General features: G+C 45.7%; 1 protein-coding gene across 7 annotated transcripts in view; it reads left to right on the top strand.

Annotated features, from left to right (window-relative positions):
- Tp53bp1 (tumor protein p53 binding protein 1) overlaps positions 1 to 27,729 on the top strand; it is a 93,556-nt gene extending 65,827 nt beyond the window's left edge. For 6 of the 7 annotated variants that reach the window (XM_028878699.2, XM_028878701.2, XM_028878700.2 and 3 more), the window contains 13 exons: positions 1,947 to 2,039; positions 7,131 to 7,617; positions 13,802 to 13,954; positions 16,777 to 17,048; positions 17,655 to 17,804; positions 18,034 to 18,464; positions 20,881 to 21,072; positions 21,441 to 21,656; positions 23,183 to 23,398; positions 24,956 to 25,050; positions 25,541 to 25,740; positions 26,237 to 26,382; positions 26,726 to 27,729. In XM_028878699.2, the coding sequence (XP_028734532.1) occupies positions 1,947 to 2,039; positions 7,131 to 7,617; positions 13,802 to 13,954; positions 16,777 to 17,048; positions 17,655 to 17,804; positions 18,034 to 18,464; positions 20,881 to 21,072; positions 21,441 to 21,656; positions 23,183 to 23,398; positions 24,956 to 25,050; positions 25,541 to 25,740; positions 26,237 to 26,382; positions 26,726 to 26,913 (2,839 nt within the window). In that variant the 3' untranslated portion in view covers positions 26,914 to 27,729. The remainder of the gene's footprint in view (positions 1 to 1,946; positions 2,040 to 7,130; positions 7,618 to 13,801; positions 13,955 to 16,776; positions 17,049 to 17,654; positions 17,805 to 18,033; positions 18,465 to 20,880; positions 21,073 to 21,440; positions 21,657 to 23,182; positions 23,399 to 24,955; positions 25,051 to 25,540; positions 25,741 to 26,236; positions 26,383 to 26,725) is intronic. The other variant, XM_028878702.2, reaches the window with a different exon arrangement.
- Positions 27,730 to 27,959: the final 230 nt, after the last annotated feature.

The following is a 27,959-nucleotide window of genomic DNA, read 5'->3' as shown; positions in this document are numbered from 1 at the left end:
GTGTTGAGGGCTGAGGGTGACAGCCGATGAGCGCCCCATTTGAGAGTGCTCTGCCTTTGCCAGTGCCGTCACCTTTGAGTGAGTTTGCTGGGTTACAGCCCGGGCACGGCGCTCGCCTAAGTGTGAGGGCTTTTGTTCTGCACTATACTACAGTAAATTAAGTGACCGTTTTTAAAGAAGGATTCAAGCTTACTGTTGCCAAATCTTTAATAAATTGAAGAGAATTTTGAGTTTTTTAAAAAGATAAGGTGCCTGCTGACTACGTTTGACCCTCTGTGGGTTTCTGAACTTTTGGGGAGAACATAGGGAGGAGAGATGCAGAGGAAGCGTAGCGAAGGTTGGTGGGCCATGGAAAAAGTTGAAGGTTGGTGGTGTTGCCGTGAGGCACTTTTCAATGTAAATATCTATGCTTAAGAAATCCGTATGTTAGCCGGGCAGTGGTGGCACACGCCTTTGTTCCCAGCACTCGGGAGGCAGAGGCAGGTGGATCTCTGTGAGTTCGAGGCCAGCCTGGTCTACAGAGCGAGTTCCAGGAAAGGCGCAAAGCTACACAGAAAAACCCTTTCTCAAAAAACCAAAAAAAAAAAAAAAAAAAAAAAAAAAAGAAAAGAAAAGAAAAAAAGAAAAAGAAATCCATATGTTAAAATATTTGATCTTTGGGTTCATCCTAAGAAGTCATTTAAAGGGAATGGAGACTTGTCTCTGTGGTTAAGAGCACTGCATTCTCTTGGAGAGGACATGGGTTCGATTCCCAGCCCACATGGCAGTTTACAACTGTCCAGTTCCAGAGACCAAATGCCTCTACTGGCTTCTCTGAGCACCAGGTGTGCATGTGGTACCCAGACATACATGAAGGCAAAACACCCATGTACATGAAATGGTAAAATTAAATTAAGAACAAAAATATTTTTAAAAAGTTGTTTAAGATTTGTTTTGTAAACAATTGTTACATCCTCTGCATTTAGGTGAAGCATTTGAGTGTTTGTGACAAACACTGGACCCTGGTCACAGTGCCTGATGCCACCTTAGTGTTCCATCATTTGGCTGTGGGGAGACTAAGTGTAGTCAAAGTAGAGAGTAGTCTAATGTGGACAACCCTACTGTAAGTGGCCGGTCTTCATGGGTTATAAAGTCCTGGAGTACCCCTTCTACCAGTGGGCTATTGTCAAGGTGATTCCAGCATCATAGCATTTTATGTAAATATCTCCATGCTAACTCTAAAAGAGAAGGATTCTTATTTTACAATTAACCATACTGTTACCATCCTTTAGAAAACAGACAGTGGTTCTTAGTGCTGTAAAGTGTTCGATGTTTCCATTCCCTGTTTTGTAATATTTTCTAGTTAGAATCAAGATCCCCAATCTACAAATGACATCAGATACACATTTAGCTTTGTTTGTTTTTTAAATAATGGCATCTGTTCCTCCTTTTTGTTCCTTGTTCACATTATCTCCTAAAGGAACTAGATTGTCTGTTCTATTGATTTCTGCATCCTGGGTTTTTCTCTTTAATCCTTGTAGTATTAGTAAGTCTCCTTTACTTCTCCTCCAGTGACCTCATGAAGGTTTCTATGTGTGGGTGTTTTGTTTACATTACCTCTCTGTGCACCACATGTGCACCTGGTGCCCATGGAGGCCAGAAGAGGGCGCCAGATCCCCTGGAACTGGAGTTAGAGATGGGTGTGAGCTGTCATGGGTGCTGGGAATGGAACTGGGTCCTTTGGAAGAACAGCCAGTGCTCTTAACTGCAGAGACATCACCTTAGTCCCTATATGTAAATGTTTTTTTTATTGTGTTAGCTTGAAACATGTCAAGAGTTGGCTTTTGGGGGTAATAATGGATTGGAGTTTGGGATGTAGAGGAACTCTGTCTAAAGACAGAGGGTGATCTCCAGAGGTACTTTCCATTTGAAACTAGCAAGCTGCATTCTTTAATTTGTTATTTTAGTCCCCAGAAGACTGTGCCCGTGTTTAGCTGTATCTGTGAAGCCCAGCAAGAGAATGAAGATCAGAGTGCGGATCCTCCCTCTGCACCAATCAGGTAAACATTTTCTTTTTCATTTTTTGACACAAGGTTTCATTGAGTAGCTCTGGCTGGGCTTGACCTCACCGAGACCCGCCTGCCTCTGTATCCTGACTGATGAGATCAAAGGCGTGCGCCACCACATCTTGGCGTATTTTCAGCTGCATTGATTCATTATATAGTTGATTCCATTTCTGGTATTGATTGCCACTGTTTTGTGAAGTTGGCAACTTACCTATTTATGGTTAGGTTGTATTGTGGCGTGTTGTTGGCCCAGGCTGGCTTCAGGCTTCTGGGCTTAAGCATTGCCCTTGCTTCAGCTTCCTGAGTAGGTGGGAATCGCAGATGCATTACACTGCACCTCACATCAAGCTTATTATTTATTTATTTTTAAAGATCAAGATTCATTGTGTGTGTGTGTGTCTTCCTCAGTCACTTTCCTCCTGTTTTTTCTTTCATTATTATATTTTAAAATTTTAATTAGTTTTGTTTTTATTGTTTTTTTTTTGAGACAGGGTTTCATTATGTAGCCTTCACTGGCCTGGAACTCACTCTGTAGACCAGGTTGGCATTGAACTCACAGTGCTGGAATTAAAGGTGTGCGTGTCACCAAGCCTGGCCTCTTTCTTTCATTTTCAATTCTGTGTATGTGTACAAGGGTGCAGTACTCATGGAGGTCTGAGGTGTTGAGTGCCCCTGGAGCTGGAATTCCAGGTGGTTGTGAGCTGACTGAGGAGCGTGCTACACTTACGTTCTCTTCAGGAGCAGTAGTCACCCTTAGCCCATGAGACATCTCTCCAGCTTCCCTCCCTATTCTTTCGAGACAGTGTCTCTGAACCTGGAGTTCACAGATTGGCTAGTTTGCTGACCATGGAGATCAGAGATCCTCATATTTCCACCATTTCCCTACCCTGAACACAGGGATTACTGACTGACACAGGCTTGTCAACCAAAATGAAGTGTTTATGACTACAGTTTTGCATCAGTACAGTGCTCATGGAATGAGAAATAACCAAACTTCTGATGTTGGTAGGAATCTGCTAATACTACTAATATAATGAATGAGTCATTAACCCTCCATTCCCTGACCTTTTTTGTTTTGTTTTTTGAGACAGGGTCTCACTGTGTAGCCCTGGCTGGCCTGGAACTCACTCTGTAGACCAGGCTGGTCTCAAACTCACACAGATTCCACCCATCCCTGTTAGGACTGATGGTATGCTCTACCATGCCGGGCCCATTACTTTCCATTTTTAAAGAATCAACAGTTCTGACTGGGCATGGTGGTGTATGCATTTCACCCCAGCACTCAAGAGGCAGAAAAAAAATTCCCAAACAAAATAGAACTTTGCTTTAGAAGTAAAATTCTATTCAGTGGCTCTGCCCTGAATCCAAAATTTCTGGGGTGTCTTGGTTTCCTTGACCATGTTGACATTGTTGTAGTCTAGGGAGCTTATGAACCATAGAAATTTCTTTATTAATATTTGTGGGGTCAAGACAGTCCCCATAATCTTAGATTAAAGCTGGCAGACCTGTTGCACAGAAGGGCCGTTTCCTGCAAGGAGCTCCTGGGGTTGTGTTTAGAGGTGCACTCATGCTTCAGGACAGTTCTACCTTCTTTCTTTCTTCTTCTTTTTTTTTTTCCTTTGGTTTTCCGAGACAGGGTTTCTCTGTGTAGCTTTGCGCCTTTCCTAGATCTCACTCTGTAGCCCAGGCTGGCCTCGAACTCACAGAGATCCACCTGCCTCTGCCTCCTGAGTGCTGGGATTAAAGGCGTGCGCCACCACCGCCCGGCCAGTTCTACCTTCTTGATGTGATAGTTTCCCAAAGGCCACACCTCTCGATGCCATTTCCTGGGGGGTTAGGGTTTATGAGCTATGCAGACTCAGGGATTCATTCTATGGTGTGAGGTCAAATGTGCAAGTTTGTTTAAGGATGGGAAACAGTGGTAGCAAAGGAGGCCTGGTGACCTTCATGGCAGCTTGTTGACTTGTGTGTTAGTGTCTTAAAGGGTAGATGTGAATGTGAAGGTGAGTTGTTTCATTGCTTTGTTTATAGCAGCTGGTTGTGATTATATATCTGCTGCGCTCAGCACGTTCACATTTTATGATCATTCATAAATCTCATGAAGATTTAACTGCTTCTCATGTGTGTCCTGACAGTGTGTTTTATCCTTTTTCTCAGTGGACCCTGTATCCCCACTCAGCCAATGTTCCCGACAGTAGGGTACAGACTCCAGTAACCAACATGCTCCTTTTTGGTAGGAGGCTGTTCATGTCCCTCACCTGCTAGTACACGGTGCTGAGTGACTGAAACCTGCAAACCTAATTGTGTTCTCTTCTTCACTCATGACCCGAGCATGGAAAGCCTGACAGGCCCTTTATGGCCTCCTAGGCAGACTTAGCTGCTGTGTGAATGAGGGCTCCAAGCTTTGTTTTTCTCTGGCCAAAAACAGTGCTAACAATACAGTGTGGTTTCCAAGCCCCTTCGATCCGTGATAGAATCTTCAAAGGCTGGGACAGCCCAGAATGTCGGCTCAGAATGGATTTCTTTAATTTAATTTTTTAAGAAAGTCTTTAGACTTTAGAAAGTCTCAAGTAGACCTAGAACTCATCTGAGTAGCCCAGGCAGGCCTTAAAGTCGCAGCAATCCTCCTGCCTCAAGCTTCCTGAGGGCTGGGATTACAGGTGTGAACTGCCACACCTGGTGATTTATTTCGCCTTTGTTCTGGCTATTTGCATTCATTTATGTTTATTTAATATGGCAGTAGCTTATTGATTTATAGACTATCCATTCTTTTGTTCAGAGTGAAGATCCTAAGCACCTGTGTATTATTAGCTTCAGATGTCAATTTGACACAAACCTAGTGTCACCTGGGAAGGGAATCTCAGCTGAAGAGTTTTCCAGATTAGGTTGGCCTGTGGCCATGTCTGTGAGGCAATTTCTTTCTTTTTTTTTTTTTTTGGTTTTTCGAGACAGGGTTTCTCTGTGTAACAGCCCTGGCTGTCCTGGAACTCACTCTGTAGACCAGGCTGGCCTCGAACTCACAGAGATCCCCCTGGCTCTGCCTCCCGAGTGCTGGGATTAAAGGCGTGCACCACCAACGCCCGGCCGAGGCAATTTCTTAATTGTAATTGGAGGACCCAGTGCCTTGTGAGTTGTACCATTTTTAGGCAGGTGGGCCTGGGTTGTATAAGAAAGGTAGATGAGCCGGGCGGTGGTGGCGCACGCCTTTAATCCCAGCACTCGGGAGGCAGAGGCAGGTGGATCTCTGTGAGTTCCAGGACAGGCACCACCAAAACTACACAGAGAAACCCTGTCTTGAAAAACCAAAAAAAAAAAGGTAGATCAGCAGGCCAGAGGAAGCCAGGCCAGTAGTCAGCAGCATTCTTCCATGCTCTCTGCTTCAGTTCCAGCCCTGGCTGCCCTTGATGGTGGACTGTAATCTGTAAACCAAATAAATGCCTTCCTACTCAGAGTTGCTTTTGGACAGTGTTCTAACACAGCAATAGAAACCAAACTAAGACAACCTGTAGTCTACCAGCTTTAAGTTAAGCATTTCAGGTATAAAGGTAAGACACATTTATGTGTAACCTGCTTAGAGCTAGCCTGAGTTTGTTTGTTTGTTTGTTTTTAAGATTTATTTATCATGTATACAGTGAGTGTTCAGCCTGCAGGCCAGTAGAGGGCATCAGATCTCATTACAAATGGTGTGAGCCACCATGTGGTTGCTGGGAACTGAACTCAGGTCCTCTGGAAGAGCAGTCAGTGCTCTTAACCTCTGAGCCATCTCTCCAGCCCCTGGTTTTTTTTTTTGTTTGTTTGTTTGTTTTTTTGTATTTTGAGACTGTGTGTTTCTCTGTATAGTCCTGGCTGTCCTGGAACTCACTCTGTAGATCAGGCTGACCTCAAACTCAGAGATCCGCCTGCCTGTGCCTCCTGAGTGCTGAGATTAAAGGTGTGCACCACCACCACCACCACCACCACCACCACCACCACCACCACCACCGGCTTTAGCCTGGGTTTCTTATTCTAGAGAACTATTAACATTTAAAAATCTCTAGTTACTTTGGAAACTATGGTATTTGGCTTATAGGCAACATTCAGGTAATGTTTAAAGGATAAATAAATCAGTCAGTATGTGCTGTTTGGGTTTTTGTCAATTTACATAAACCTAGACATATCTGTGAAGAGGGAATCTCAAATGAGGAATTGCCTCCGTTAGCTAGCCTGTAGGCATGTCTGTGGCAGCGTTTTCTTGATTAGTGAGTTATGTGGAAGGGCCACTCACTGTGGGTGGTGTCCCTCCTAAATGGGGGTCTTGGGTTCTACAGGACACCAGGCTGGGCCAGTCATGGGGAGCAAGCCCGTGTAAGCAGCACTCCTTCTTTGGTCCTGGCTTTGGTTCCTGTCTCCAGTTTCTGCTGTGATCTCTTGCCCTGGCTTCCTGTGATGATGGACTGTAATGTGTAGGCCAGTTAACCCTTTCCTCCCCAAGTTGCTTCGGCCATGGTCTTTGTCACCGCAGTAGAAACTTAATTAGGACACACGGGCTCCCAAATGGAGACACGCTCCTGCCGAGCTGGGCCGGATCTCAGGCGCTCTTCTACAGTCCTCTGACGTGGTTGGGAGGAGCTCTGCACTGAAGCACTGGACACCTGCTGTGATCACCTAGTGGCCTTTGACCCGGAAAGACCAGACTCTCACCTACAACTTTCCTTCTTTGAAGGCTGTATTTCTCCTAAATTACTGTTCAGAAGAGAGCAGACCTTATGCATAGTGGTGGGAGTCAGTAAAGAATGTTAGATAGAACCATTCATAAAACCAAAGGAGACTTCATGACTAACGGATCTTTTCCTTTTTCTTTAAGACAGTCTCTTATGTATCCCTGGCTGTCTTGGAAGTCATGATGTAAACCAGGCTGGTGGATTCCCACAATGGGAATTACTTTCTTTTTACTGTTTTATGTTTGAGACTATTGATTATAGCCCTGGTTGTTCTGTGCTCCTCAGCTTCCTGGGTGCTGGGATTATAGATGTGTGCCACCACACTGACTCAGGAATAACCTGCATTCAAACCATAATACGTGATGTCTTTATGTTTCATTTTCAGGGCAAACTTGCTCCATTTTCCAAGTGTTCAAGAAGACGACAAAGAAAAACCGGATGGTACTCCAGAGCTCAGGCAGAGTGAGCAGCCTGTGAGGCCCACTGGGCCTGTCAAGGATGCCGCTGCTTCTGAGGACTCTGCTTCTTCTGTTTCCCAGCAGAAAGCCACACAGGGGTTGTTCAGCCCTCACGGAGAAGCGATGGAAACAGACCTGCTGGAAGGGCTGAGTGCTAACCAGGAAAAACCGTGTAAGGTCTTGATGGAAAGGCCCACCCAGAATAACATAGGAATCCAGACCGTGGACCATTCCCTGTGTGCCCCAGAAACTGTTTCAGCAGCAACCCAGACTGTGAAGAGTGTCTGTGAGCAGGGGACCAGTACAGTGGAGCAGAACTCTGGGAAACAAGATGCCACTGTGCAGACTGAGAGGGGAAGTGCTGAGAAACAGGCCAGTGCTCCCGTGGATGACACTGAGTCTCTCCACAGCCAGGTGGGCACAGTTGGGGCCTTCGGCGCCCAGCACAGACTCCTCATTCTCTGCGGGGCTCATTTAGTGTTTCCACTAGCAATCTTATGCGATTTTATGTTTGTTTGCGTGTGTGCACGTGGAGGTGCACGCGAACGTTCAAAGGCTGTGTGTGAAAATCAGGAGACAGCGTCAGGTGTTGGTCCTCAGGTGTCTTCCGTCTTTGTGTTTGAGATGGGGTCTCACACGTAGGCCAAGCTAGCTGACCTCTGAGTCGGAAGTGCTGTGTCTCTTCCCATCTCACTGGTGCTGGCAATTACAAATGTGTGCTGCTGTCCTCAGCTGTGGTTCTGGCGATCTGGGAATTACAGATGTGTGCTGCTGGCCTCAGCTTTGGTTCTGGTGATCTGGGAATTACAGATGTGTGCTGCTGGCCTCAGCTGTGGTTCTGGCGATCTGAACTCAAGTCTTTTTTTTTTTTTTTTTTTTTTTTTTGGTTTTTCGAGACAGGGTTTCTCTGTGTAGCTTTGCGCCTTTTCCTGGAACTCACTTGGTAACCCAGGCTGGCCTCGAACTCACAGAGATCCGCCTGCCTCTGCCTCCCGAGTGCTGGGATTAAAGGCATGTGCTGCCGCCGCCCGGCTGAACTCAAGTCTTAATGCTTGTGTGGCGGACACTTTACTAAGCTATCTCTCCAGCTCCAGTGACATTTCTTTTTATTTTTGTTGATTTTTTTTTTATATCTTGTTTGTTGTTTTTGAGGCAGGATCTGTCTCACTGTATAGCCTTGGCTATCCTAGAACACTGTAGACCAGGTTTGCCTTGAACTGAACAAGTTCCTCCAGTCTCTACCTCCCAATGCTGGAATTAAAGGTGTGTACTGCCATGCCCAGCTTATAATTTTTTTAAATTAAAAAGATTGACAGAGGAATTAAGTAGGGACAAGGCATGCTGTCTAGGATTGCTGCTGTTGAAGGAGTCACAGAATTGTAAAATTTTCCCAGAAGTCATCACGTTCTGTAAACAGGTGTACCCTGTATCTCATGATGATGGTGATAGGCAGTGAGTCATTAAGGACCAGGTTTAACTGCTCCGTGGAGATGCTTTGAGGGTTGAGGGAGAAATCACTTACTGCTGCATCTGGCATGTCTGAAGACATTGGTGGGTCCTGTTTCCTATTGATTTTCCTGTAAAGATTCATTAGTTTTACTTTGTGTATGTTTGTGTTGCTGTGTTGTATGCCATGTGAGTGCAGTTCCCATAAGGACCAGAAGGGGGTGTCAGATCCTCTGGAACAGGAGTTACAGACAGTTGTGAGCTGCTGTGTGGGTGCTGGGAGTCAAACCTAGGTTCTCTGTAAGAGAACTAATTAATAAGATATCTCTCCAGCACCAACCCCTCCCAATTTAAGATTTATTTTATTTTAAAATTTCTGTGTGTGTGTGTGTGTGTGTGTGTGTGTGTGAGAGAGAGAGAGAGAGAGAGAGAGAGAGAGAGAGAGAGAGAGAGAATGTGCACATTAGTGCAAGTGAGAGAGGAGTCCAGAAGAGGGTGTTGTATCCATGAGGACTAGACTTAGGCTATTTTTGAGTCCCCCAGTGTGGGTGTTGGGAACTGAACTCTGGTTCTCCACAAGAGTAGTTAAATGTGCTCTTAACCACTGAGCCATCTCTCTAGCTCCTACCTTTTGATTGTTATGGGTGTTATTTTAGCAACTACTTTTGATAGATACTACTACAGTGTCACACAGAATGAAAGAATGTGTTTTAAGAGGTAGATTCTCTTGATAAGAACGGTGTTAGGGCTGGAGAGATGGCTCAGTTAAGAGCCGCTTGTTGCTCATCCAGAGGACCCGAGTTCGGTTCTCAGCACTCATGCTGGCTGCTCACCACTGTAACTTCAGGTAGCCTCTGAGGGGCACCCTCACGCACATGGCGTATGCTCAACATAGACATATGCACATAAGTAAAATAAATCTTTTTTTAAAAGGTGCTAGGAAAATGCAGTTGGTGGATGGGTAAAGAGTCTTTTTGGTTTTTCGAGACAGGGTTTCTCTGTGTAGCTTTGTGCCTTTCCTGGAACTCGCTTTGAAGACCAGGCTGGCCTCGAACTCACAGAGATCCGCCTGCCTCTGCCTCCTGAGTGCTGGGTAAAGAGTCTTTTTTTTTTTTTTTTTTTTGGTTTTTCGAGACAGGGTTTCTCTGTGTAGCTTTGCGCCTTTCCTGGAACTCACTTGGTAGCCCAGGCTGGCCTCGAACTCACAGAGATCCACCTGCCTCTGCCTCCTGAGTGCTGGGATTAAAGGCGTGCGCCACCACCGCCCGGCTCTAAGAGTCTTAATTAGGGGAAAGTTTTGGAAAGTGGAGCGTGGAGAAGTTGGAACTGGTGTGGAGAACTTGGAACTGTGAATGACTGTTAAAGGTGAGATGGAGATTTTCTGAGTGTCAGAACTTTTTTTAAAAAAAAAATCTCTCTGAAGTAGTTAGGACTTGGGCCAGTGCCAGGAGAAAGCACAGGCTACCACTCTGATGCTCCCTAAATCTGTGTATGGGAACTGTATATGGAGCTAGGTTTTCTGGGACAGGAAAATGACTTTTTTCTCCACCCATTGTTAATGACATATTCTTCAAGTCATTCAACTTTAGAGACCTTTTTGAGGAGTTCGCATGGGTTATGTGCCCTCCTCCTGACTCTTGTTTGATTGTATTAGAACGGGTTAAGTCTGTCCCTCGCGGTGGTGATGTGTCTAGTGGGAACCCTTTAGATCCTAGCATGCAGGATGGAGCAGCTGGTGGGGACCAGTCAGACTGCAGTCTCCTCGAGGCTGTCATGGTTCTGGTGCATGTGTGCCCGACTGCTGACATGCAGCAGCTGTGCTCCAGCCTCATTAAATACACTTGCATATGGAGAAATAGTGCAAAGAATTGGTTTTATTTACAGCTCCATTTTAGCAGAAATTTTACTCCGTAGGTAAAGTTGGACTTATGATTATTCAGTTATATTACTGAAAACTTTAGGTAAACTACTACACATTACCAAGAAGAACAAAGAATTATCTTTATTGTGGTGGTAAATATAGTTTTGAAAGACTTGATATTGATGGTGAATGTACAATCGTCTTACCATGTGGAAAGTGAGGTGTGAGACAGTGCATTTCTAACTTAGCATTGCAGAGCCAGGGGCGGAGGGTGGAGGTGTCAGGAGAAAACAGACAGGAATGCTGGCAGGTTTCAGCTCCAGCAGGCCCTAGGTAGTAAACACAGGAGGCTCTGAGAAGTTAACGATTCGATGTAGTAACAAGCAGGGCTTTAAGATCTCCTGTGCTAACAGTCTATTTTATAAAAGTCATCCACATCCTACTAAAGCATGATTTTGGAGTTCATCTGGAAATAGAAATGATTAACTTGAGGGTTGGGGAGATAGCTCGATTGTTAAAGTGCTCACTGTTGAAATGTGAGGAGGGCTGGGGTTCCATCCCCCAGAACCCATGTAAAGAAGCCCGATGGAGCCGTGTGCACCCTGTGATCCTAGCACTGGGGAGGCAAAGACGAGATGATTCCTGGGGCTTGATGGGCAGTCTTCTAGTCGAGTTGGCAAATTCTGGGTTCAAGGGAGAGAGTAATTGTAGACACATTGACCTCATGGTTTCATGAACACCCATAGATACATGTGTGCGCACACACATACACAGACAGACATGTACACAACAGAAGAAATTATGATCATGAAACAACCTGATTCTCGTATGTTATCTGGTTGTTTGAATCACTGTGTCTAAGAATTCTTAGATTTATATTAATCTGTAATAATGCATTTGAATCTGTCATCCTGAATGAACTACGTCTGTTCTGATCTTTCCAGTAGGTATTTGTATAATATAATACATGGTACCCAGAAGCTGCTCACCAAATACTTGCTTAGTGTTTTTTGAAAAAGAAGCTTATTTTTCTTGAAATAATATTATGAACAGTTATTACAAAATACAAGGTTTTGTTCAAACTATTTTTATGGTAAACTACATATAAAGTTTCTTTTAAAAGCATTTTATTTATTTTTATGTGTCTGAATGTTTTGTCTGTGTATATGTAAGTATACAGAGTGGAGTACCTTCCTGGTGCCCATGGAGGCCAGAAGAGGTTGCTAGATCCCCTGGCACTGGGGTTATAGACAGTTGGAATCTGCTGTGTGGGTGCTGGGACTGGAACTCCAGGGCCCTCTGCAAGAGCACAAGGGTCTTAACCACTGAGCTACCTCTCCAGTTCTAGAGATCAAATCTTAATTTGCTATTCTGGATACTATTGTACCTTTCTTTTTCAACAGTGTTTCAGGTAGCCCAGGGGCTGGCCTCAAACTTGCTATGTAGTCGAGAATGGCCTTGAACTTCTGATCTCCTGCCTCCCATGTACACCACCATGCCCAGCTTTCTAATTTAACCCTTCAGTTAAAAATCTATTCATTGTGACTTAAATGGGATTCCTGTTGCTGTGACTAAACACCATGACCAAAAGCAACTTGGGGACAAAGGGTTTATTTGACCTACATACCTGAGTCATGGTCCATTTAGGGCAGCCAAGACAGGAGCTCAAACTGGGCAGGACCCTGGAGGCAGGACCCCATGCAGAGGCCATGGAGGAGTGTTGCTTACTGGCTTGCTCCTCATGGCTTGCTCAGCCTGCTTTCTTATAGAACTAGGACCAGCAGCCCAGGGATGGCACCACCCACAATGGGCTGGGCCCTCCCCCATCAATCACTAAGTAAGAAAATGCCCTACAGCCAGATCTAATTTATGGAGGCATTTCCTCCATTGAGGCTCCTTCCTGCCAGATGACTCTAGCTCGTATTAAACTGACATAACACTGAGCAGTACATTGGTGAGTAGGCAGAGGCAAGTGGATCTCTGATTTGAGGCCAGCCTGTCTACATAGGGAAACCCTGTGTCTAAACAAAGTAACAAAATCCCCAAATCTATTCTTGGAACAGATTAAGATTTTCCTATTTAAGGAAGAAGCAAAGTGCTAGAGAGGTCCACAGAAATCCACAAAGATACCTCCACAATAGACTACTGGCAGTGGGTGAGAGAAAGCCGAACTGACCTACTCTGGTGATAGGATGTCCAAACACCCTAATTGTCATGCTAGAAATCTCATCCAATGACTGAGGGAATCAGATGCAGAGATCCATGGCCAGGCCCCAGGTGGAGCTCCAGGAGTCCAATTGGCGAGAAAAAGGAGGGTTTATATGAGCGAGAATTGTTGAGACCAAGGTTGGAAAAAGCACAGGAACAAATAGCCAAACGAATGGAAACACATGAACTATGAACCAATAGCTGAGGAGCCCCCAACTGGATCAGGCCCTCTGGATAAGTGAGACAGTTGATTGGCTTGATCTGTTTGGGAGGCAACTAGGCAGTGGGACTGGGACCTGTCCTCAGTGCATGAACTGGCTGTTTGGAACCTGGGGCCTATGCAGGGACACTTTGCTCAGCCTGGGAGGAGGGGATTGGACCTGTCTGAACTGAATCTACCAGGTTGAACTCAATCCCCAGGGGAGTCTTTGCCCTGGAGGAGATGGGAATGGGGGATGGGCTGTGGGGAAGGGGGGGGCGTGGGAGGGGAGAGGACAAGGGAATCCATGGCTGATATGTAAAATTAAATTATAAAGTTAAATTTAAAAAAAAGATTTTCCTATTTAACCTCTGGAGAAAGCAATGCCTTTTTGTTGTTGTTGTTAATGAACTGGTTTTCACTGATTGGTTAATAGGTGTGGATTCGGGTCTTCTCTAAGGATCAAAGCACCTGCTTTTTAGGTGGCACAGTGTTATCATGAGAACTAGAAGGATTAGCTGGGTGTGGTGGTACACACTTATCAGAGGCTGAGGCAGGAGGATCACGAGTTGGAGAGAGCAGCTTGGAGTACATAGTGAGTTGAAGATCTGTCTGAGCTATACAAAGAAACAAACAAAAGAAAAAATTCGAATGATTACAATTTAAAACTAATGTGTTAGATACTATGATTGAGCGTCCTGATTACAGGTCAAGTCGGGCAGACAGACTTCTCCAGGCTCCTCAGTCTTACCTGTAAATAAGTGAACTATTTATCACGCCCGGCTCATGAGTCCTGAACAGTTCCTCTGACAGGTAACCGGGAGAGCTGTGGCTGCGTTCCGCTGTGGGTTCTGTTCTTATGTGATCTGTGCCTTTTGCTGTAGGGAGAGGAAGAATTTGAAATGCCCCAGCCTCCACACGGCCATGTCCTGCATCGTCACATGAGAACGATCCGTGAAGTCCGGACACTCGTTACCCGAGTCATCACAGACGTTTACTACGTGGACGGGACGGAAGTGGAAAGGAAAGTAACTGAGGTAACACCTGGGGCCACCCACTTCCTCCCCCTCTTCCTCCCTCCCTCCCCACTTCCCTTCCTTCCCCTCCTCTCCCTTCTCCCTCCCTCTTCCCTTCCTTCCCCTCTTCCCTTTCTCGACTCCCCCCACTAGGCACAGACATTGTTCTCCTTCAGTTCTTTCTTATCTTTATTTTTACTTTTGCTTTTGAGACAGTCTTTTCTACATAACCCTGGCTGTCCTGGAACTCATGTAGACCAGGCTGGCTTCAAGTGCTGGGATTAAAGGCGTGCGCCACCACCTCCTAAGACAGTTCCTGTCCGCCTGCCTGCCTCCCTTCTCCCTTTCTTCCTTCCTTTCTTGGTATTTTGAGACAGGGTTCCTCTGTATGTATATCCCAGGCTGGCTATCCTGGAACTCGCTCTGTAGCCCAGGCTGGCCTCGGACTCCAGAGGAGATCCGCCTGCCTCTGCCTAAGTGCTGGGATTAACGGCGGGTGCCACCTCCGCCCAGCTGGTTTGTTTCTTTAGAGAAGGTTTTGCTTGTGTAGCGCAAGCCTCTTAACTTCCTGTGTAGCAGGTCTTAAACTTCGTGTCTTTTGTCTCCATCTTAGTTTTTGTTAATGACAAACCCAGGGCCACGTATGTGTGAGGGGAGCACTCTATCAACTGTGCTGCACCCCAACATTTATTTAGTGTGTGTGTTTGTGTGCTAAGTACAGTGGCCCATGTGTGGAGGTCAGAGGACAGCTTTATCAGCTTTCTCCTTGCGTCCTGTGGTTATAGGTTATCAGACATGAGTCATCAGGCATCTGATGAGCCATCTTGCTATCTATCATTGCCCTCCCCCAATCATGGATCCTTAAAGGAGAAATCTTCCAGAAGGGAGAATTAAAAGCCTGCTATTTGCTTACCTTATAGTATTACGTAAATGTGTGTGGTGGTGGTTGCTTTGTGGAGACTGGACTCGTGAGAGGAGTCTTCCTTCTCTACACCATGTCAGTTAGCACGGTGCTCTGCAGACACTCTAGATGAGGAAGACAACGGTGTCATGTATGCCCATTCCCTATGTAGTGCCTGTCGAGGATACTGTCTTAGTCCTGGATCCTTTCCCTACCAGGCCTGGAGTTCAGTCTCAGTAGCAGCCACACAACTGAACTCTAGCACCCGAGTGTGCATATAAGGTGAAGCCAGTTTGCATTCTTGTGGTTTGTACTTATGAAATTCTTTGTTACTATTACATTTTTTGAGGCAGGGTCTCATTATGTGTAGACTTGGCTGTCTTAGAACTTGGCATGTAGATCAGGATGGCCTTGAACTCAGAGATCCACTTGCCTCTGCTTCCCAGTGCTGGGATCAAAGGTGTGCACCACCACATTCGGCATGTGTGCCCCCTCTACCCATGCTGGGAGGAGCTCAGAACTGTGAAGGGACTAGTATCAGCTCAGGACCCCCAAGACCAAGTTCTCAGCAGAAAGATTTATTTGCTCCAGAGGGATGAAGGACAGGGAATAAGAGACAAAGACAGGAGGTAGAGGACAAAGAGAAAGGGGAAGGGGGCAAGGGAGGGGGAAGAAGAATTTGTCCTGGAGGACAACGGACTGCCTCTGGATAGAGGAGAAAGACATAGCGCATAGGCAAATGGTGGTTTATAAAGGGAAAAGGAGAAACCCTGTCTTAGAAGGAGGTGTTTAATTTTGATTGGGCATGTTAATTAGGGCAGCCAAAGGAGGCTTTTGATTGCTGGACTTCAATACTTTGATAACTGGAGCTGGTAGTCAGTCTCAGGAGAAAAAAGTGGCCAAAAAGTGGCTAGCTTTAGGAATGTAATCTGTTTTCAGCAAGGCAGAGGGAATTGGGGGGGGGGGGGTGGGCAAGGCCTGCCAGAGCCATGTTTGCCATGCTTGGGCTGGCTGGAGTCCCTTCCGTTTGTAACCTCAGGGCTTTACCACTGAGCTACATCCTCAACTCCAATAATGTTTTTCGTTTTCATTTTTCCAAACACCAATACCAGTTTTGCAAAGAATTTTCTGTTTTCTTGGTCACTGTTTTTTTGGTTTTTCAAGACAGGGTTTCTCTATGTAGCCCTGGATGTCCTGGAACTCACTTTGTAGGCCAGGTTAGCCTTGAACTCACAGAGATCCGCCTGCTTCTGCCTTCCAAGTGCTGGGATTAAAGGCACCACCTCTAATCCCAGCACCACTGCCTGGCTCCTCGGTCACTTATTAAGGGCATTATAAAGTAGTGTTGATGATGTCTCTAGAATGACTTCTGACCACTCCTTTTCACCATCCTCCTCAGCTCTCTCTGACAGGGAAATGGCTTCCGTCTTCTAGGTTAAACTCCTTGCTAGCATTCAAAACTTGTGTGCTTGCTCAATAAAAAGACAACTTCCCTTCATACACCATATAAAGGTCTCTCTCCTAATTTTTTGCTACATGTAACACGTTAAATGTTAGGTTCACTAGCTTTGGACAAGCTTTTTTTAATTAATTAATTAACTTACTTATTTACTTGCTTACTTACTTAATTTTGAGACAGGATCTCACTGTGTATCTCTGTCTGGCCCGAAATTTGATACATAGACCAGCTGGTCTCAAACTCAGAGTCCACCTGCCTCTGCTTCCAAGTACTAGGATTAAAGGTGTATGCCATCATACCTGTCTATGCTTTGAAAATTTTTATGTAACCATGGCCCAAAATAGAATATTTCCACTGCTTCAGAAAGTTCCCTCCTGATTCCCACCTGGCTGAGGTGAAGTGTCCTGCGGTCTCTAGGATTTCCCACTTAGCTTTCTGTTAGGACGGTTTCTTCTAGCTTTCCTGTCTGTTTCTTCCCTGCAGGAGACGGAGGAACCAATCGTAGAGTGTCAGGAATGTGAAACAGAGGTTTCTCCTTCCCAGACTGGAGGCTCCTCTGGAGACCTGGGGGACATCAGCTCCTTCTCCTCCAAAGCATCCAGCTCACACCACACATCAAGTGGGACAAGTCTCTCAGCCATGCACAGCAGTGGCAGCTCAGGGCGAGGAGCCGGGCCACTCAAAGGGAAAACCAGCGGAACAGAAGCTGCAGATTTTGCCTTACCCAGTTCCCGAGGAGGGCCAGGAAAACTGAGGTGCATACATGGTCTCCAGAGAGACCCTGCAGGGGCAGGGTTACTAACATTTTAATATCACAGGAGAAGAAGTAATGGGGAATGGCCCACCTCAAGCCAGGATAAATCCTCTTCCTCCCTGTTTGGGGCTTCTAGGGGAGGAACCTGGTGGGCAAAGAAGCCCCGTAGGGGACGCTGGGAATGCTGGATACATGTTCCTGCTGTTCCTATATTCTGCAGTGTATCCATATTTTAGTTGGGCATTTGGGGGTTTGGAAGGGGCCCCAGGATGCTGTTATCTCCTTGGCTTTGGGTCTGCTCTCTGGGTATCCAGAGCGTGAAGTAGAGAAGGCAGGGCAGATGGGCGTGGCATCTTGAATAGCAGCGAGCAGGAAGCTATGGAGTCAGGAGGGAGTAGACTTGGATGCAGGAAGAGGCCCCTTTGTCCCATTTCCCCTTGCTCCCTGGCTGAGATTTGTTGACCGGTGCTGATGGGTGTGAGCCAGCTCCCTTTTGCCCTGGAGGAGTAGCACACGTTGCCTGGCATCTAGTTGGCAGGTCCTGTGGGGTGTTAAAGGATGCATTCACTAGCAGCTGCTGTCAAACTAACCTGTGTTCATTCTCTAGTCCTAGAAAAGGGATCAGTCAGACAGGGGCACCAGTGTGTGAGGAAGATGGTGATGCAGGCCTTGGCATCAGACAGGGAGGGAAGGCTCCAGTCACGCCTCGTGGGCGTGGTCGAAGGGGCCGCCCACCTTCTCGGACCACTGGAACCAGGTACCTGGGTAGTGTTGAAAATAAGGGGGAGTAGAGAGAAGAGGAGACTAGAGAGTACGTGGGGTACCAGAGGGAGAAGAAGGGCCCAAACTGACTGAGTGAGGTCACTGTGATTGGGCTCATGTCTGTGATGGGATGAATAAAGAATGGGTTAAGAGACCTATAGGTAAGAGTGGGTTTGGTAGATAGGTCCTTTCTTACCTCACTTCCTTCTCTTATCTGTCTGTAGAGAAGCAGTTGTGTCTGGTCCGTTGGGCATAGAAGACATTTCACCTAGTATGTCACCAGATGACAAGTCCTTCACTCGAATTGTGCCCCGTGTGCCAGACTCTACCAAACGAATGGATGCTGGTTCTAATGCTTTGCGGCGGAGTGATTCTCCAGAGATTCCTTTTCAGGCTGCTACTGGTTCTTCTGATGGCTTGGATGCCTCATCTCCAGGAAACAGCTTTGTGGGGCTCCGTGTTGTGGCCAAGTGGTCATCCAATGGCTACTTTTACTCTGGGAAAATCACACGAGATGTTGGAGCTGGGAAGTATAAGCTGCTCTTTGATGATGGGTATGAATGTGATGTGTTGGGCAAAGACATTCTCCTGTGTGACCCCATACCCTTGGACACTGAAGTGACAGCCCTCTCAGAAGATGAATATTTCAGTGCAGGTAATCAAACAGGCAGAGTCCCTGCCGATGTACTGTGCCCATCGGTCCATCCTGTCCGCACTTACCAAGACACTGCTCCCCAGCTTTACTGTTTTTCTGGATCTCTCCAGTCTGAGATTCCACTCCTATTACATTGGTTATCTTTGCCATTGACTTCTTTGTTTGTAGCTTGGTTTTCAGTAAACCTATTTTTGAATAATTATAGAATTAAAAGAAAAATTTGCCAAGTACAGAGTGGTGTTAGGATGGAGGATTCCTGTGTCCTCCTCACCCAGTGTTCCCTATCTGTAATATTCAAAATTAGTCTGATATATTTGTCAGAAACGAGAAGCCAGTCTTGATTCCTTACCGTTAACTCCAAACTTTCTTTGGATTTTGCCATCTTTTCTATAATGTCCTTTTTCTGTTTCAGGATCCAGTCGAGGATACCACATTACATTTAGTCATCATGTTTCATTTGGTCTCCTCTGGTTTGTGGCATTTCTGTCTTTTGTTTTTCCATGACCTTGACAGTTTTGAGAATAATAGATATTTTATAGAATGTCTCTCACATCAGGTCTGATGTTTTCTTATTAGACTAGAGTTATGGTTTTGTTTTTACTTCCCTGTAAAGAATGTCATAGAGGTGAAATGCCCTTCCTATCATCTTTGGGGCTGAGGGAGGTATGTGACATCACATTACGTCGCTGGTGATGTGAATCCTTGTCACTAGATAAGGTGGTGTTTCCCAGGTCTCTCCACTTCAACATTAGTGTTTCCCCCTCTCTGAATTCTGTCTTCTTTCACTTCCGACTTTTAGACTCACTGCCTGTATTGACACGGAGATCGTTTGACAGGAAGAATTGTTAGCTCAGCACGCTGCATGTCTGTTACTGACTGGGTTGAAGGATGATGCCCTTTTTTGTTTTTCAAGATGCTCTGTGTCACTGCCTTTCTTTTTGAAGTCGCCAGTGTTGGTAATGGTGAGGGAGTTTTACTCGACTATTTCATACACTAACTCTGAGAATATAGTCCCTTCTTAGCTAATTGTAAGGATATCTATTGTGTTAACTTATTAGAAACATCCTTTCTGAATATTGTGTTGAACATGAGTTGGGATAGAATGAAAAACCATGCTTTTCTGTTGGGATCTTCTAGGCTGTCTTGTTCAGGGATTCTCCAAGTGCTGTTTGCCCCTTGTTTCGGTGTTTGTGGAGCCACTTTCCCAGAACACCAGATGACACCATCGACCGTGTGGCACAGTTAGTACATGGACTGGTAGCTCATGGTTTGTATGTATGATTGCATCTGGTTTTCTTGGAGCATAAAGCCAGCTTAGAGGTTCACATCTGGCCCTTTCAAGGTAGTTGATACCAGGAGTCAGTGTAGATTCAAGGATAGGGACGCAGCAGTCTGCTTGCTGAGGCTGTCTACAGAGTCACACCACACTGCTTCCAGTTGTAGTAGCTCTTCTTAGTGCTGAGTCTTTTGGGCTTTTGGCTTTTGTCAGTCTGAGATGGGCTATCTGATTTAGTTTGGTGAGAGATAGATTTAACTTAGGAGATGAGTAAAGGAAGTGATTCTGTGGCACAGTAGAACTAGAACCTGCTTCCTCCTCCTGTTTTTCCTTGTTAGGAAGCTAGGTTCCTTAGCCCTTTAAGACAAGCTAATGGAGAATGAAGTGCACCTTTCTATTCACAGGAATGAAAAGTGTCAGTAGTGATGCGCCATTTTTATGTGGTGTGTGAGATATATGTTGTTTATTGGTTGATAGGGAGGAAGGAGTGGTTGTTGTGGTTGTTGTTTTCCATAGGATTGGAAATAGATCTTTCCTAATCGTCACCTAACAGAACTAGGCCTAAGCGCACGCAGGTCAGTTGAGTTCTAACTTGTTTCCTTGTGTGTCCCATACCGAGCTCCTACCTAAAGACCTTCCACAGTTGTGCATCGGCGCAGGAGCAGGGAGGACAGACAGAAGGAGCAGGGTTTCTTTTCTCCTTTCTTTACTCTCTCCATCCTGGCTGTTGCACAATAGACAATCATGTACAAATGTTCTCTCAGAACGGTCATTTTCACCCTGTAATTTATTTAGGATTACAGCTCATTCTTCAAAGAAACCACAATGGGAAGACTTGGGAAGTTGCTCCAAGATTGTTAAGAAACCATACCATTCACTTCAGGGGTTCCATTTGAGCTACTAACAATCCCTAAGTCCAGCATTCTCTCCAGAAACCTTGTCTGATCTCAGTGTAGTAGCTACATATGTCCCAGGTGTTGTAAACCATTTGGAATGGACAGCTAGGACTCCGAAAAGGCCTGGTTCAGTCCACTGTTATTGCTGTGTACGCTCTCTGCCTCGGGCCTGCTTTTGTAGAACCCTCTTGAGAGGGTGCTAAGCAGCCTGCAACTATGGTATCTCTTATGATGTCATCCCCAGGAGTGGTGAAAGGACACAGGAAGGAGTCTGGGGAGCTGTACTACAGCATTGAAAAAGAAGGCCAGAGGAAGTGGTACAAGCGAATGGCAGTCATCTTATCCTTGGAGCAAGGAAACAGACTAAGAGAGCAATATGGGCTTGGCCCATATGAAGCTGTCACACCCCTCACAAAGGCAGCAGATATCAGCTTAGGTAAGTCCTTCCTGGACAGCTGCCTGTGGGCCCGTACTTTGCTTAGAAAAGGGAGGCTAGTTTCTAGAGCAGTAAGGAAATGGTTGCCTGACTTGTCTTGTGGTTTATTGGATGATGATGGTTGTCATTTTTAGAACTACTGCTATATGCGTTTCCTTACAAGTACCAGATGAGAAGTCTCCGGGGTTTTTCTGGCCTTCCTAGTTCTACAGGGGAGCAAGCCTACCTCACTCATGGCAGTGACGGGAACATAAAATATATGGCTTTAAAAAGAGGCTTCCTGATTGTGGGAGGTGGCAAAAAGCACAGTGCTCTGTCAGAATTGGGTCGAGACCATGGGCTCTTACCAACCTTTGGCTTATTGTCAGATAATCTGGTGGAAGGAAAGCGGAAGCGGCGCAGTAACATCAGCTCCCCAGCCACCCCCACTGCCTCCAGCAGCAGCAGCACAACACCCACCCGGAAAACCACGGAGAGTCCCCGTGCTTCCACGGGAGTTCCATCAGGCAAAAGGAAACTCATCACTTCTGAAGAGGAACGGTCCCCTGCTAAGCGAGGCCGCAAGTCTGCCACCGTGAAGCCTGGTAAGATGGGATTCCTGTACATGGATGTTCTTTCTGTGGTGGTCAGACTGGCATCCACAAGCCTACAGGTGATTCTGGTAGAAGCTAGGTCCTGTCCTCTGTTCAGAGCCCAGCAGTTTAGACAGGAGGCCAAGTATGGCAGTTTAAGCAGACTCAAAATGGGTGAAATTCCTCTTGTCCCTAGATCTTGTCCTCTGCCTGTGCCATCTGCATCTTGGGACTGTTTCCACTCTCTTGTGCCCAGGCTTTCTCAATTACCTATTGAAAGGTGGTGCTGCAGCCTGAATCTCCACTCTCCCCTGCCCACCCCCTTCAGTCACCCCTATTCAGTGTGAAGAAAATTCAGCCAATTGTTTATCGTCTGCTGTGACCTAGACCTGGCTATGGTGGCCTCTGTAGATAGAGGTAAAGTCCTGTCACTGTTGGGTAGGGCTCTCTTAGGCTAGCACATTGATGGCATTCCATGTTCCCTTGCCCTGGCACCATGAGCTGTGTTATCTGCTTACCTACCCAATACCACTGCTCTGTACTTCAGGGTATTTAAAACCAGTAACACCTAACCTTTATTAAATATTTACTGGGTGAGGCATGGGGCCCAAGTGTTTTATTCATATTCCCTCATATATAATCCCTTAAAGTATATGTGCTAGAATTAATTTTCCATATTTTTGAGGAATCTAAGAAAAGTTAGGTAATTTTTTCAATGTGACAGAAAAAGCCAGGTCTCAGACTTGGGCAGGCTTGACCCCGAGTCCAGTGTCGTCATACACATAGCACCCCTGCCTCTGAGACTGTTCTTGATGTTGGTTTTATTTCAGGGAGGCATGCATGACCTGCTGTCATCTTAGCCTCCTAATGAACCCGATTCGGCTTCTTCAGTAGGTATCCATTTCCTTCTGGAGGACTTACTGGGGCACGTCTTAGCATGGGTGTTCTGGACCGGTGGCGCACTTCCCTTCCCAGGTGTTGGGGAAGGGTATTTTGCTGTGGACTCACCTCCATGTAAAGACACGTTGTCACTCAGTACTCACGGCACTGTTCAGGTGACAGTTGAAGATACAGTGGGACAGTTCTTGACAGCAATGAAAAGTTTTGTTTGGTTCTGTTTGTCCTTTAAAGGTTACTTCAAATGTCACCTAATCTGGGGAAGTCCAGAGACTGGGCGGTGAAGTGGGGTGAAGACTTCTTCTGCATTACTGTACTTTGCTGTTCTGGAACCACCTCTGACTTCAGGTGGCCTTAGAAGTATTTGATGTTACAGAAATAGTACCAGTTGATTTCCATATGTGAAAACAGCAGACTGCCCACTGAAATGGTCATGTTAGATGTAAATGTCAGTGTGTCTTCATTGTAAATTTGCTCCTAGGTTGTAGGCCATTTAGAATGACTGGCTGTATTAATGGTCTTTGGGTCATAACTTAGAGAAGCTCATCAGGACATGGCCTATCAAGTCATCCTTGGTGCCGGGCCTTTGTCCAGGCAGTGGTCTGTGTGTATCATTTTAGTAACTGCTTTATCCTTCCTAGGTACGGTGGGGGCAGGAGAATTTGTCAGTCCCTGTGAGAGTGCAGACAATACAGGTGAACCTTCTGTCCTGGAAGAGCCAAGAGGGCCTTTGCCCCTCAACAAGACCTTGTTTCTGGGCTATGCCTTTCTCCTCACCATGGCCACCACCAGTGACAAGCTGGCCAGCCGCTCTAAACTGCTAGATGGGCCTACAGGGAGCAGTGAAGAGGAGGAGGGTAAGTTCCCAGGGGCTTTGATCCACGCACTGTCTTTCTAGTTCCCTTGTGAGGAAGGCAGTGTTTTTTTGTTAAGGCAGGGCAGTGGTTAACCATGATTCTGGTCCAGTAAGTAAAATTAACTTGTATCCTACTTCTGGTCTGTAGATTTTCACAAAATTCTCAGTGAGTGGTTCTCAAGATAGTCTTAGTAAGCAGCTGGAGATAGATTTTGTTAACTTACGTACTACATAGATACAACTACACACGTACATATCTATATAGAGTTATACATGGGTGTGTATGTATGTGTGCATGTATGGAAATCACTGGATAACTCGGAGGAGTCAGTTCTCTTTCCTCCTACCTTAAGGGGTCCCAGGGGATCAAAATCAAGTCTCCAGGTTTGGTGGTGCCTTTGCTTGCTGGCCTAGGAGAGTTTCATTCTTCACACATAAAATGAATGATAAAAACCTATCAAGGTTAAATTGCCTTTTTTTTTTCAACAGTAACGGCAGACTTGGGATCAGAACACAGTGCTGGCTGTACATTCCTACAACTGTACAGACCACCCAGGTTCTGATGCTTTGCCACTTTTCCCAGTCATGCTCTATCATCTACCTAAGAAAACTCGCATAGAGGATGAGTTTTATTTTGAGTAGAAGAAAGGGATGGTGGTGTCCCCAGTTCTCTAGGCTCTTCCAATTCTTGGACCTCCCATTAACCTTAAATAAGTTCCTATGCCACATTTTTGTGGCATCTATGACTCTGTGTCAGGTGGGGTAAAATGTATTTCAGAGGTCTGACAAATTTGTGGTATAGAAGACAATGTGTAGATCAAATGAGTGAGTGACAGTAGTCTCCAGATGGCTGTTCAAGCTAAGGACTAGATGGAATGTTGTTTTCTAAGTTAAGAGTCTTGCAAGAAGGAATCAAAATGAGGGAATATGATTGTGATAAAAAGCTGAAGATGTGTGATAACTCTAGTTAGTCCTAACTACTCGCCGGCTACAGCCGCGGGAACATATGTACAGGACATGGGAAGAGCGATCAGGGAGCTGCTACATTTAAGACTGAAATGGTCTGGAAGCTTCATACGAAGACTCCGAGTAGAGATGCTCTGGTGATGGGCAGCTGTGCTCTGAGATGTGGTCCATGTTAAACAGCATTCAGATAGGTACCGTGGAGGAAAAGTATGCAAGCAGCGACCGTGTCCCTCGAGGACACCCTGCAGCTGTCTGCCATCGTGTTCACGACGGTTCGCAGCCTTCTTTGTGCTTCCCAGTGGCGCTCTCACAACCTAGCCCTCAAGACCAGACTGCACAAGGCAGTTCCAGATAGCTCAGAAAGCTGACTGTGAATAACGGGAGATGTAGGCTGTTCGGGTCCTCAAATAAATTCATAAATCTGTGTGCCTGTCTACGCCTAACAGATAGCTGCAGAAGAGAAAAGGAAGCAGAAGAGAAAAGGAAGCAGTTACAAACAGGCATTAAAGTAGCACTTAGGAAACCATTATTCAAATTATATTATTATTAAAGATAATAATCTTGGTTATTCCTTTTATATATATTTCTACAGAGTTTCTAGAAATTCCTCCTTTCAACAAGCAGTATACAGAATGCCAGCTTCGAGCAGGAGCTGGATATATCCTTGAAGACTTCAATGAGGCCCAGGTGAGGAATTTCTTTTATGGCTACCCACTTTGTGTATTGAGAAAAGACCCAAGAGGGGTTTGGGAGGTGGGCTGAATCCCAGGGTACTGTGCCACCTCAGCGCATCGTTTTTGTCGTCCACAAGAAAGAGAAACTAGAACCTGGGGTTAGACGGTGTGGCTCTTTGAGAGAGCAACAGATTGAACTTTTATTTAATAGAAAGCCTATTGGTGTGGCCGATTCCCTAGCCTGGAAGGTTGGGTACCTGGTGTGGTTGACCCTTAAGATTTAGGCCTTCCAAAAGCTGTAGGTGAGATAGGGAAAATGTCTCAAAGCATTTTGGGCTTCTCAGTGAGCAATACAGCCTTAGGTACAAAACCAGATTAGAAGGTATTTTTGGAACAAATTGGAAGTCTTCACACCTGCTCGCGAGGACTCAGCAGGTGCAGCTAATCAGGAAAGGGTTCCCTAGACACCACCAGGCCTATCAGCTGGTCTCTCTTCCTTCCAGTGTAACACCGCCTACCAGTGTCTCCTAATTGCGGATCAGCACTGTCGAACCCGGAAGTACTTCCTGTGCCTTGCCAGTGGAATTCCTTGTGTGTCACACGTTTGGGTCCATGACAGTTGCCATGCCAACCAGCTTCAAAACTACCGTAATTACCTGCTGCCTGCTGGGTACAGCCTTGAGGAGCAAAGAATTCTGGATTGGTGAGTGTTGGGGATCCCATCTAGAGCTGAGAAGATAGGAAGCCTGGCTTTTGGGAGGAAAGTCTAGTTGGGAAGACAAAGTTTCACTAGAAACTGGAATGTCTGTAGACTAAGAATTTGAAACGATTTCCATAGTCAAGTACTTTTTCGCTAAAGCTTTGTTCTACATTGGTTGGGAACCTTCTGAAGATGTGGGAAGATTAGAGTCAGTATCCCCTATTAGGGGACGCACTGAAATGAGGATTAAGTTTCAATCATTAAACTTACTAAGAGGGGAAGGGACTCGGGAGCATAACTTGATTGGTTTATTGGCAGTCTGGGATCCCAGAGTGCATACCCCATCAGAAGAGAGACGGGGCTTGTTCCCATACATGGCCTAGTTAGGAAAGCATTCAGATGTATAGGAGTTCCTCTGCAGATGAGCTAATTGTTAGATATGACAGGTCACACTAATTCTTTCCAGTTCCCAAACACTGTGTCTCCAACTCCTCCATAGGCAACCCCGTGAAAACCCTTTCCAGAATCTGAAGGTCCTCCTGGTGTCAGATCAACAGCAGAACTTCCTGGAGCTCTGGTCAGAGATCCTCATGACTGGAGGGGCAGCCTCCGTGAAGCAGCACCATTCAAGTGCCCATAACAAAGGTACTGGAGAGTGTGTGTTCACTGTCATCCAGGGGGGTCCTTAGACTCCGAGCCGTTAGCCTGTGTGTTCAAACTCAGGCCTTATTTTTAAGAGGTGTCCCACCTTCAGAAAAGATGGGTTGCTATAATGGAAGGGCAAAGCTGTCCCTGCTTCTGTGGTCTCCAGTGGCATTTCCATTCAGTAGTTCTTGACAACTTTTCCTTTGGGTTGTGAACATGCAGTATCTGTAAGAGGGCTTTGACAGAGGGCTTTGGTCGGCAGAGCAGGGGTACGGGCAGAAGGCACAGCTGTTTTTAAGAGCTAAACTGAGTTCTCTCCCGCTCACTCCCCTACTTCTTGCAGACATTGCTTTGGGGGTATTTGATGTGGTGGTGACAGACCCCTCGTGCCCAGCCTCGGTGCTCAAGTGTGCTGAAGCCTTGCAGCTGCCTGTGGTGTCACAAGAGTGGGTGATCCAGTGCCTCATTGTTGGGGAGAGAATTGGATTCAAACAGCATCCAAAATACAAACATGATTATGTTTCTCACTAAAGATACTTGGTCTTACTGGTTTCATCCCTGCTATTGTGGAGATTGTGTTTTGATCAGGTTTTAAGTGTGTCTTGTGTGTAATTGTGTTCTTTGCATGGATCTTGTACATAGTTTTATTTGCTGGACTTTTATGATAAAATAAATGTTGACTCTTTGGTTGTAGTAACTGAGATTTCTTCATCTGTTTCTTTGAGCTTAAGCTCAGAACGTGGTAACAGGATCTGCTCGGAAGCTTTCCAGCTGGCTTGTCACTTTAGCAGTACAGCAAACAAAGGAGGATAAAAATGTAGCAATGACATTTATTCTGTGGCACCACTGTCAATGTCAAAAGGTTATCCCAGGCTGTCATTATGCTTCTAAAAACTCAACGTACAGTGCGTGAGGGCCTAGATAAACAGCAGTGCCAAAGCTGAACGGGAGTGGGGACAGCTCTGGGTGTCAAGACCATCAAGACCTGAGCTTAGCAACAGCTGATTTGTGGTACTCAGAGCTGAATGGGAAAATGACCAATTGGTGTATGAATGGATAGTGACTGACCATAAACTTGATAGGACAATTTTCTGTAAAATGTTAGTGTTAACTGTCACAACTGCTGGAAGCTATTCCTTCCTCAAATTCAACATCTTCCCCGGCTTCTCATTCTCTCAATAAAGGCTACCAGTCTTTATCTTTTCTATAAAGAGCCAAACAGTAAATACTTTAGGCTTTGTGGCCATTTAGTCTGTCACAATTTCTTGTCTTTTGCCGTCCATGAGATGAAAGCAATCCTAGACATTAGGTAAATGAGTATGTGTGGCTGTTTGAACAATACTTTATTTATAAAAACAAGCAGTAGGCCAATATCCGCCACGCTTTGCTCCTAGAGGTAACAATGGAAGGGATCCTCTGTAGCTGACAAGTACAGGCTTTCAAGATGAAGAGAACATTCAGTGACTACAAACTGCGGCCTGAACACGGCCTTCTTGTCCAGCGTGGAGGGAAGGTGTGTTAATGGAGCATTTCCTTTGTTTACACTGCTGTGAGCATTAGTGACTGCACTCTCAGCA

This window comes from Peromyscus leucopus, chromosome 4, assembly GCF_004664715.2.
Source record: "Peromyscus leucopus breed LL Stock chromosome 4, UCI_PerLeu_2.1, whole genome shotgun sequence".
Taxonomy (NCBI): Eukaryota; Metazoa; Chordata; class Mammalia; order Rodentia; family Cricetidae; genus Peromyscus; species Peromyscus leucopus.
The sequence above is the reverse complement of the archived record's forward strand: the minus strand, read 5'-3'. Positions and strand labels throughout refer to the sequence as shown.